At 36.0% G+C, this 12,393-nt stretch overlaps 1 protein-coding gene across 2 annotated transcripts in view; it reads right to left on the bottom strand.

Annotated features, from left to right (window-relative positions):
* The window catches only part of PDE10A (phosphodiesterase 10A), a 261,276-nt gene that overhangs the window by 67,761 nt on the left and 181,122 nt on the right, over positions 1–12,393 (bottom strand). For both annotated transcript variants that reach the window (XM_021706971.1, XM_008074000.2), the window contains exons 11-13: positions 11,108–11,250; positions 8,552–8,644; positions 5,589–5,775 (exon numbers count right to left, since the gene is read on the bottom strand). In XM_021706971.1, the coding sequence (XP_021562646.1) occupies positions 5,589–5,775; positions 8,552–8,644; positions 11,108–11,250 (423 nt within the window). The remainder of the gene's footprint in view (positions 1–5,588; positions 5,776–8,551; positions 8,645–11,107; positions 11,251–12,393) is intronic.

Genomic DNA, 12,393 nt, shown 5'->3' with positions numbered 1-12,393 from the left:
GGCCTATTGTGGGATGCTCAGCTTCCACAATAAAGTGAACCAATATCCCTAGTAAATCCTCATCCATCCGTCCGTCTGTCTATCATCTATCTACCTACCTACCTAACTACCGTCTATCGCCTAGTGGTTCTGTCTTTCTGAAGAACCCTGACTAATACACCCTACTAAGTATCATCTAATCTACATTTTATACAGAAACTTAAAAACACTTATTCATATTTGTCTTCCCTATAAGCAAGCTTAAGAAATGACAATGTCAACCAAAAAGCAGTATACTTACTTAGGAAGGACTGGGTCAGTCTGCATGAATTCAAACCCTGGCTCTATCATACACTTGCTATATGTAGACTTGGAAAAATTATTTAACTCCATGTGTCCATTTTATTAAGGATAAAGTGGATATAATAATACTCTCACTCATAGGATTGTTGTGAGATTAACTAAAAGGGATTTTGTATGTAAAGTGTCCACAACAATGCCTGTCACGTAGTAAAATGTCATATTAAATAAGAGCTGTTCTTACTATAGTCACCTTTATATCCACCAACTGGTATAAAAAATATACTCAATACTTGATTGCTGAGTTCAAAAATGAACAAAGATTAAACCATCTATTTATTATACTGTTCCTAGTCAACTGGCTTCATTTCAATAGTGATTTTCTCCAAACTCCTTTAATGTTAAATATTTTTTCTATCCAAAATTTATAAAGTTAAGACTCCTTTTTGTAGACAAAAGATGTAACCGATAGTACTATCCTGTTAGTTTCCTTGCGGCATATTTTTAAATGGTTATCTCTCTGTTGATAGTACTTCCAACTATCTGTTAGCTCAGTGAAATTGAGATGCTGCCAATCAGAGACGTGCCCTTTTCTTTCATTAAGAGGAATATAATCGCCGGGCTCAGTGGCTCAGCCTGTAATCCCAGCACTTTGGGAGGCCAAGGTGAGTGGATTTCCTGAGCCCGCGGGTTCAAGACCCGCCTGGGCAACGTGGTGAGACCTCATCTCTACAATGAATAAAAAAACATCAGCCGGGCGTGGTAGCGCATGCCTGTAATTCCAGCTACTCAGAAGGCTGAGGTGGAAGGATTGCCGGAGCCCAGCAGGTCAAGGCTGCGGTGGCCGGGAGCGGCCACTGCACTCCTGTCTGGGTGACAGAGTAAGACTCCAACTCAAAAAAAAAAAAAAAAAAAAGAGGAATATAATCAAATATATCTACAGATGAAATGAAGAAAAATAAAGACATAAGGAGTGTTTACATGGCCCATGTGCCCTGCCTCTTAGATAGTTCTCTTAATCAATCAAAACCACAATAAAATATGTCATTACATTCTCATATTCAGTATTGGAAGCAATTTTCATGTAGAAAACATGCTACTGTTAGGAATATAATAATTTTCTCAAGAGCAAAAATATTTTGAATTTCCCAGGATCCACACATTTATATGACTTAATAATAGTCAACAACCAAAAGGCACTTCATACTGCACAACATTTTTTTTATATATATGATCTTAATAAATACTAATGTATGTTCTATAGAAGGCAACAGAACATTCCAGGAAAGACAGGAGCCCAGAGGTTTGATTAAGTGCTTGGGACAGTGCGAATTACAAGGTGCTTTTCCTGATCTTCATTTGACGCTTGGGAACAAAATGCTCAAGACAGCAAAGCAAACTTGCTCTTTAAAAAGCATGTCAGTGCCAGTGCGGTGAAGAGCAACCATTCAGGTCTCCTACTTCAGCCATTTATGATACCAGCCTCTCAAGTGAGGAAGGCTCCAAGGAGCTACTGTAAAGAAACTAGTTGCTACCTTCATGAAATTAGCCTAAATTGGGAGCCATTTTTTTGTTTACTGTTTTTTGGTTAATTTTTTTAGATGAACATTTGCTTCAACAAGGCAAATACATGTATATATATATATAAATTTAAGAAGATATATGACCCAGTCTTCTTTTTGAACTGGAACAAAGTTTTGAAAGAAACCCGACCACATGTCTCCATCAGACCAGAAGGCCAGGAGGGGGCAGTGAAGAACAGGAGTCACCCTGAAGCTGCAGACTCAGACGTCGCTTGTTCTTTCTGAGTTGCAAAAACCTTCACAAATAATATCATTTGTATAAGCTTCAGTGAGGAAAAAACTATATTGCAGTAAAAAAATGGAACTTATATTTCTCATATACACCTTAAAGGCAACCAGCCCTGACCCTATTGAACCAGGCGACGGACACTATGTTCCCAGTTGCTGGTGTAAACAGTACCTGTCACTACTGGAGAACTGCAATCATGTGGTGAGGTCCAGAGGGTTTAGAAGAGTTTACAGTCACTTCCAATACAAACCAATGCCAGTAATTATACTAAAATTTTACATAAGTAATTCACATAATCAATGTAAAAATAAAATGTCTGTTAATTTATTCACTTCTCAGAAGAGTTATTTTTTTTCTGTTTTGGTTTTAATTATGATTGAATCCAGGTTTTATGATACAAAAATTCGTAGACTGGAAAAACATTTGAACCCACTGTTCTTGTTCCTCAAATAACTCAGTTATATTTAATCTGACATTCATGTATTCTTGGAGGGACACAAATATATTTCAAGGGAGATCAAGGACAAATGAATAGATTTTGAGATGATCAATTTCCATACTCTTAACCTGAACACATACTCTTACCTAAAAATGACTTGTTCTTATGTCACATTTCAAAATAGCCCTGTTCTCAAATTGCTGTACCATAAATACCTCTTCAAGCAAAGGGACAATATAAAACACTGGTGTTAATAAGCTTTCATAAAATACTGAAGGTGAACCTACATCAGTATTCAACTAATAGAACATTAAAAATAACTTTTGATGACCGAACCAGTACTTTGGGCATCTTAGCTCAGGTGGAATTCAGAGAAGTTACAATAATAAAACTTTTTCTGCTCCCATAAAAAAAGTTCTGAAGATGGAAATGAGATGGCTAGAAGGCATTCTGTAGTATTAGACTGAAGGTATCAATAGACACCGGTGAGAGAGAGAGAGCGAGAGAGAGCGAGAGCGAGAGAGCAAGAGAGAGAGAGAGAGAGAGAATGAGAGAGAGAAGGAGGTAGGGAGAAAAGAGAAGAGAGAGAGACAGACAGACAGAGAGGGAGAAAGCATATATATAGAAGTTTATGTATAAACTGTCTTCTAAAGAAATCAGTGGAGAAAAAGTTTTCAGTGGAGAAACTTGCAAATACCATCTTCAAAGTGAAGAAAGTTAACATCACCAGTGATGAAAATCACATGTGCCTGCTAACAGGCTGCACCAAGGACAGATCATTCTGTGAACTCATGTTGAAATTATAACCGTATAATTTCGTATAATGCATGGGTCCTCATCCAATATGACTAGTGTCTTTCTTAAAAAAAAAAAAAAAAGATTAGGGCACAGACATGCACACGCACACAGGAAAAACCATGTGAGGTCACAGCAAGAAGGTGGCGTTCTGTAAGCCAAAGAGAGAGGTCTCAGGAGAAAGCAACCTGCAGATATCTTGGTCCTGGACTTCCAGCCTCCTGAACTGTGAGAAAACAACTTTCTATTGTCTACTCCACCAGTCTGTGGTGTTCATTACAACAGCCCTAGCAAACTGATACATGAGTGTGGAAAGAGCTGAAAAACAGAGGTGCCACAGCAAGCCAAGTGCAGCCTGATGTCTTGATTTATAAATTATGCAGAGGAAAAATAAGATAATGTACTTGTTTTTGGAAAATATAAATGAAACCATTTGGTTATGAGATGTTATGTCTGAAGCATACACTCATATAGATCAGAGCAAAATAACATCTATGTTAGAAAGAGAGAAAGCATATATTTACCATTTTTGCTTTGATATGCTTTCAAAGCAAAAATGGTAAATATATGAACATCTGGGAAATATGGATAAATCTATAAGGAAATTTTTGTATTATTTTTGCAACTTTGCTTTTTGTCTGAAACTATTTCAAAATAAAAAGTGTAACAAACTACACTAAAATTTTAAACCTTGTTTTATTTTCGTTTAATTAAGCCTGGTTTAATTCTAACAGTAAGTAAAATTCATGAACAAGTATATTAGCAATTATTATTTTAAGCCACAGCCACTGCATTAAAAAATAATTTTCAATAACATTTTTGCTTTTTGTTTTTGATATTTATCAAAATTTTATAATAGTTATGTTGTCTTGATCACATATCTGCTGATAACATATAATACCATCACATCCAAGATTAATTTTTAATACTTACTAGATATTTATTTTAGTATATTACTTTAAGGTAAATAGTAAAATAGTTTAAAGCATAAAACATATATTAGAATAAAATTTTGTTAGATAACATAAATACATGTTCTGAGCAGGAAAAAAACAGAAAATTTTCCCATCCTAAGATTTGTTATTGTACTTTTTAATGGACTATAGTAGGTATCAAGTTGGTACAGTACTTGGATTCCACTGGATCCATTTGAAGATGATGAAAGTCAATATTCAGAATACACTAGAAACTTCATTCTTGGTGATTTTTAGACTAAATAAGCTGAGCACAAGTTATCAATATCTTAATTTATGAGAGATATACGATACTGAAAATAATGGAAGCAAAAATGTTTGACAGCTGTGCTGTTCACTTCTGATTGGCTAAGTAAGAATCTCTGTCCCAGCAGAGGCTCTGTGGATGTGTGAGGAGAGAGGATGGAACCCTCACTAAACCGCACTAATTGCATTACAAATGGTTACCCTTAGCCACCAGAATATAATTTGCTGTCATTTTTGTTCCTATTATCTCTCAGCTGTTCCTTTCAATCATATGGTTGTTCCTCTGGAATTCACTCCTAACTCTCAAAAAGCAATTCCTCTAAACAAGCAGGTGGTAACTGCCACTTATGTTGGTTTAGCTTTACACAAATGTTATTGTACAAAAATTTCCCCTAACTTCAGAATTCTAGAATGTCATTAAAGAATTACTCGAGTTTACAGAATAATCAGTGTTGAACTCATTTAAAATATAACAATGTAAAAGAAAAGAAATAAATTCTACTATTTAAAAGCGAGACTTCAGAATAAAAAATGACCCTCATTTTTTTCCTCCATGAACAGGGCAAGACTGCCATGAAGTTAAATGAGCTAACACCTATAATGTGATAATGGGTCTGACATGTACCACATGCAGCCTCACTTCTCTTGACAGATAGAACTTTCCTGGTTGGTGTGAAAACATGAGCTATTACTATCCTTTTGTGTAAGAATCACAAATGCACAAACAGTAAGGGTTTAGATAATAATTTTCTTATTCATTTCAGCAGATATAAAATATAAGCCTGATACTTGAATATTTTATCTTTATGTTAACTTCATTTTTCTTTTTAGCAAATTCACACCTTGAAATAAATGCAAAATATTAGGAGAGTGATTGTCTTTTTCTTCTAAGGCATGTTACATTATTTTCTAAACTATGTTCAACCAGGAATCACTGTTTTTAAAGGAAATATAAATGGAAAAAACCCTTAAGCTATTATATTTAAAAGGTGTTAAATTAATAATGAGTAGTAAAAAAAGAGTATTTAAAACACAGCACTTACATTAGCACAGTGTAAAGCTAAAGCACAGAAGACGGCAAACATTTTGAAGTTGTTTTCATCTGTTTTAGAGAAGGCACTGCCGCTTATTTTGTTCACCATCTGCACCACGCCTATCACACTCCCCCGGCTCACGATGGGCATGCACAGGATATTCCGGGTGGTGTAGCCTGTGTACAAGTCTACTTCTCTGTGGGAGTATGAGAGAACCAAATGATAACCAAAAAGAGAAAACAGACAGAGGAAAATAGATACCACATTCAACCAGGAGTCTTACCACGGGTTTACAATGTACTCGCTTCTATTACATATAATGGTAATGGCACTGTTAGCTTCTAAATTCAGGGATGGTAACATTCTAAAAATGTTTTAGTAAAACCTTTTCAAAAAATATTCTAACCAGATGTTCTGTTTACAAGAGAGCCCCTAGGACCATCTCTAGGAGACTGTGGCTCATCATTGGGTTTTAGGCATCAGGTATTACCAAGTATCAGGCAATGAGGATTCAGAGGAGAAACACAATAAATTTGGGAAAATGACATAGTCCTTTGAAGTTGGTCATAATTATGAGAGATATAACTTACTAACTAATTTATGTGGGAGTTACCATCTAACAGATGTGGAGCAGGGCAGCAAACTATACCCCATGGGCCAAGCCAGTCCTCTCCTGGTCTGTATATAAAGTTTTAGTGTAACACAGCCAGCCATGCCATGCATTTAGAGCTGGGTCTGCTGCCGGGCTTGGTGGCTCAGCCTGTAATCCCAGCACTTTGGGAGGCTGAGGTGAGTGGATTGCCTGAGCCCGCAGGTTCGAGACCTGCCTGGGCAACTTGGAGAGACCTCATTGCTACAATAAATCAAAAAATCAGCCGGGCATGGTAGCGCACGCCTGTAATTCCAGCTACTCGGAAGGCTGAGGCAGAAGGATCGCCGGAGACCAGCAGGTCGAGGCTGCGGTGGCCGGGAGCGGCCACTGCACTCCAGTCTGGGCGACAGAGTGAGACTCCAACTCAAAAAAAAAAAAAAAGAGACTGGGTCTGCTATCAGCCTACAAGGCAGAGCTTAGGACTTGTGATGAGGACTTCATGGCCCATCAAGCCAAAAATACTTAGCATCTGGTCCTTAATAGAAAAGGCTTGTGGACTCCTAATTTGAGGAAATGCTTTTTGAAATTAGGACTAAGTTCCAAAGAAACAGCGACATAACTAATGGCAGTTAGTTTATGCTAGTTCTCAGGGCCTGGTTTCTCTCAGTTAGCAAATGTTTTGGAGACTCATTCACATTGTTGCATGTATCAGTTGTTACATCCTTTTTATTCCTGAATAGTATCTCTACTGAATGAATGACTCATATGTTATTTATTCATTTACCAGTTGATGGACAATATTATTTGTTAATAGCTCTTTGTTGGCAATTATGATACTGCTTTGCAGATTTGCATACAAGTCTTGTGTGGTCATATGTTTTAATTTTTCTTGAAGTAATATCTAGAAGTAGAGACAGCTGATGACCCTTACAGTAAATGTGTGGTGAACTTTCAAAGACCGTTTTCCTAAGTGGTCATACAGCTACACATTCCCACCAGTCAATATGAGGCTGCCAGTTTCTCGATAGCTATGCCAATCCTTGCTAACGCCAGTCTTTTAAAGTTGCAGCCAATCAAGTTAGTGTGTACTGAGATCTCACTGTCAATTAAACTTACATGCCCCTCATTTCAAACATCGTTTCATGTGTTTAATAGTCAGCTGTATACCTTCTTTTGTGAGGTGTCCGTTAAAAATCTTTTGCCCTTTTTATTAGATTGAGTTATCTTCTTAGTATTATATTGGAAGAGTTTTTAAAATATATTTTAGATACAAGTATTTTGTCAAATATATGATTTACAAATATTTTTTCCCAATCCGCTGCTTGCCTTCTCATTTTGTTAATAGTCTGACCTATAAGTCTTATATAAAATTTTTAATATTTAAATATTTAAGCACTGAAATGACAAGTTTGATCTTTTAAAAAAATAAGATTTTCAGTATACCCTTTTAAAATAAAATATACTACTAGAATACAGCTATGTTTACATATGAGTTGTATGTATTTGACATTAATCAATCAAATACATGAAAATTTCTTATTGCTTAATTTTTTTGTCTCAACATAAAACAAATGTTTAAATTAACTAAACATTGTTGTCAAAATACTTAAAATATCATTCCCTAACAATAATGACATCAGCCTTGAGACTTCCAATTTGTAAAGATTTATTAAAACTTAGATTATATAATTTTGTTTCTATTTCTTCAAAGAAAGTCAAACCAAAAAAATCTTAAGTGCCATCCTAATATTCAACTTTAATAATATTCAATAAAACCTGCAACTTATTGAGTTCCTACTTTGTGTCAGGTAAAGTTTTCACACCTTTTATGATTACCATCTGTAATCTTATAAAAAAAACACATAAAACTATAAAATAGGCATCATTATACCCATTTTAAGGATGAAGAAACTAAGGCTCAGAGATATAAGTGACTTATTCTAGGTCACTAGAGAGAGGTAATAAATGATAAAACCATGATTTGAAACTAGATTTGTCAAGCTCAAAAGTATGTAATTGTAGAACTATGTGTTGCAGCCTCTGAGTATATGATTTGATAGAGAAAATATGCTCATGACACAATCACACTATAATGAAAAAAACACAACAGTTCTGGAAATTAAAACTCCTGCCTATTGGTGTTTTTATAACATTTTAAACTATAGCTGAATATCATTATATATCAATGACTTAGAATCAATCATTTTATAAGTATCTGAAAATATGAACTGTTGATAATAGGGCTGGTTCTAAGCAGAAAACTAAAAGCAAAGAACTAATTGCATTGGGACTTGGAGAATAAGGACTCCAAAGAAGAGGTTTCAGCTGAGTGGGTCATTAAAGAAGACATGATGGAGGAGAGGACATAACTCTTTCTTACCTGTTAAAGCGTGGATCTGCATAGGCATCTGGAATGTTCAGGACTTCCCCTGTTCTTGCTACTTGACCTGCGATTCCTTTTTCAATTGAAAATCTGCACATAAAAAAAGAGAGGGAACATGATAATTAAAATACAGATGCTGTAAAATAATTATAAAACATTTCATTACTACCAAATATTAAATTAAAAAAACCATTGTTTCATTTTAAATTCATGTATTAATTTTACATTTATATATTCAAAAACATCTTAGAAAATATGTAAAAGTGAAGCAGAAAAAAATTACTTAGTAATCTCTCGAGAACCTTAAGATGTAATTCACAATATATTATTACATTATATTCTATCACAAATTGAGATTGAAAATTTGTTAGACATCAAGTACTATACAAGCATTATCTATTTTTGATACCTAACATCAGTATTTTTCTTTTGTAAATATATTCTTATATTTATCAATATTTTTCACACTATTATATTATCATACATGCATTCATTTCAAAATTTAGTTAATAAGAAAGTTGTCTATAATTTACAATAACTATTATTTTCAATAGTTCAGAAATATCTTCTATAACATTACATTTCAATCTTATAGGAAATAATCCTTATAGAAATAAAGCCTCATTTTAAAAATTATCAGAAAAACTCAAAATAGAATTCACACAAAAAATAATTTACTTAAAATACTAAAAAGCAAAGCAAACATTGCATAAAACTCAAGGCTGTCTTCTTCCTGGTTTTCTTATGCTTTTAACACCATGAACACAACAAATACCATCAGCAAAGAGTATCTAAATCCATTTCATGATTTATGCTTGTTTCCCATGGTCTGAGAATAGTCTAAACTGTAACTTTTATTCACACTTTCTGTAGTTCATTATCTATGGTCAGCGGAAGTCCATAATTAAAGAAGCAGCCCTTATGTAAATGACTGGCATCAATCAGTCATCTGAGAGCAGAAGTAAACCACATTCCATTGTTTTACCTAGGCTTGTAAATACAACCTTTAAGTTATTATTTTCAAAAATAAATCAATACTAGAACTGTTAGGGAAGACTTAAATATTCAGCAAGAGAAATGATGTATCTAAGTGCCTATGTTCAGTCTGATATCCTGAGATCTACTCATGTTCACTGCAGCACTATTCATAATAGCAAATACATGGAACCAACCTGGATGGTCATCAACAGTGGATTAGGTAAAGAACATGTGGTACATATACTATAGAATACTATACAGTCATAAACAAGAACAAAATTATGTCTTTTGTATGACATGAATGCCATTATTCTAAACAAATTAACCCAAAAGCAGACAACCAAATCTGACCATCCTCACTTTTAAGGGAGAGCTAAACACTGGGTACACACAGGCATAAATGTGAGAACAACACTGGGGACTCTTAAAAAGGGAAGACAAGAGAGAGGCAAGTGCTAAAGAACCATTCATTGGGTACCGTGTTCATCATGTAGGTGATGGGTTCAATAGAAGCCCAGACCACACTATCACACGATATACCCTTATAAGGAATATAGAGATGTGCCCCCTGAATTCAAAATAAAAAACACATTTAAAATAATACAAAGCCAAGAAGCAAACAATAAACACATTTTTTGAAAACCCAAACACCAATACTGTGCCTATAAGTCAGAGTTACATGGAGTATAGAATGTACTGGAAGTGCCCAGTGGCAGATAGTGGTAAGGCCCGTGGTGGACCACACTTGGAGTTTCCCTGACATCAGTTTCCTTTTATGACAAACTTCCCAAATAAGTAGCAATCCTTATTTAACAGCACAGTGTTTACTAGAATGCTGTGATTATCAGAGAACTTTATAGTATCATGGAGAAAAGTAGTCCAACAAGACACATAAAGTGAAAAAGAACAGAAATGTCTATTAAAAAGTTCAACTTCAGAATGTTAAGTTTGATTCTTATAGGTTTTATGAGTGCTCCTTGCCAGTTCCAGATGGTGTTAAGAATGAGCCCCCATGCCTCCATCAACAAAACCAGCTCCTTTCTGTTCATTTGTGACAACAGCTGCCACTTAAAGAACAGAGGAGGCTTTAGTTTCGAGAGGCAACAAAAGTGTGCTATATGATTCATTAAGCCAACTGGTCAGCTACAGAACGTGTTCAGGTCACCAGATATACCAGATCAGTTTTTACTCTTGTCTGGTCTGTGAGACAGCCCCACAGGTTGGGAAGAGGTAGGCCCAAATAGCTCCTGGACATGGGAAGACCTGCAGACTCCAGGTGGAGCGCCCCTTTACCCACCTGGGAGCACTAGTAAGCTTTTCCAGCATGATTTCCAGAAGGACCGCCTCCGGAAGACGGCATTTCCAGGAGTGACGCTAAAGCTTCCTAGGCGCGGTTTCGCTGGCACTGCAATGTCATTCCCAGAAGTACTACCTTCAGGAGGCGGGTCCTGGTGGGAATGATATCACAGTATGACAAGTATTGTCAGCATACCTGTGAATAGGCACAGAAAAATGGGTAACAGAACGCCTGCACATCTGTAATCAGACCATAGGACATTCTACTTCTAGCTGTACCTTATTTCTTTGGTCTTCTTGAAGACAGGTTTTCCTTCTTTCTCCTCTCCAATATCAAAAAGGTCTGAATATAACTCCTTGTTCTTATGGTCTACCTGGAAAAGTGCACAACGGTCGGCATTCACCAGGTTTTTTGCATATATCTAAAGACAAATGACAAAGCGAGGGTAAGCCAATGAGAAACTTGAAGAATTTACAGGTAAATTTTATCATGAAGTAAATATTAATTTCAGCTGTTCTATATTCTAACTGGGTGGGAAGTAGCATTATGAGTAACTATGTAAGTATATAAGTATAAAACATATATATAAGAGTCACTGATACATGCTAATACTAGCAGATACTACCAAGAATGAACAGCTGATATGCATCCACACTGTTGTGCTGGATGTTGAAATACTAAAACACTGCCATATCTGTTGGTAAGCAGCTACTGGCCTAACTTTCCAAGAGCCCTTCTGCTACCCAAGCCACTCTTCAAAACCTCTCAGGTTCCCCCAGGTGCTGTGGTCTGAGCCTCTGTCAACACTAAGGCTAGGACTCATTCTGACCGGTTGGTGTCTATGACACAGCAGTTGTAAAAAATATGAATTGTAACCTCTAAAGGGACATTCAGCTTTAATATTTGCATTAGCTAGCCGGGCTCGGTGGCTCAGCCTGTAATCCCGCGCCTTTGGGAGGCTGAGGTGAGTGGATTGCCTGAGCCCACGGGTTCAAGACCCGCCTGGGCAGCGAGACCTCATCTCTACAATAAATCAAAAAATCAGCCGGGCGTGGTAGCGCATGCCTGTAATTCCGGCTACTTGGAAGGCTGAGGCGGAAGGATCGCCAGAGCCCAGCAGGTCGAGGTGGGTGACAGAGTGAGACTCCAACTCAAAAAAAAAAAAAAAAAAATTTTGCATTAGCTGAATCTTATTCAATATACTATTAACAACATAATAATTATTGTTTACTATGTGCCAGACATATTTACGTACTTTATGTACATTGATTTACTTAATCCTTACAATGAAAATATTAATTCAGAGAAAAATTTTATCTCCATTTACATATTAGGAAATAGAGACCCTGAGAGGCGACTCAATTTGTCCCACTATTACGTGCCTAGTAAGCGGTGGGTCTAGTATTGGAACTCATACTAATTGTCTCCATGGCCCATGCTTTTATAACAAAAATGCTTTTCCATTTCCAAATGGAAAGCTCAGTATTCATTTAATCATAATTTGTTTTATTCATTTACTTCAACAAATATTTCTTCAATGCCTAACACATCCCACTGTCCTTAG

This window comes from Carlito syrichta, unplaced genomic scaffold, assembly GCF_000164805.1.
Source record: "Carlito syrichta isolate Samal-C Ts95f unplaced genomic scaffold, Tarsius_syrichta-2.0.1 Scaffold316264, whole genome shotgun sequence".
NCBI lineage: Eukaryota > Metazoa > Chordata > Mammalia > Primates > Tarsiidae > Carlito > Carlito syrichta.
This window is presented reverse-complemented; position numbering and strand designations above follow the sequence as displayed.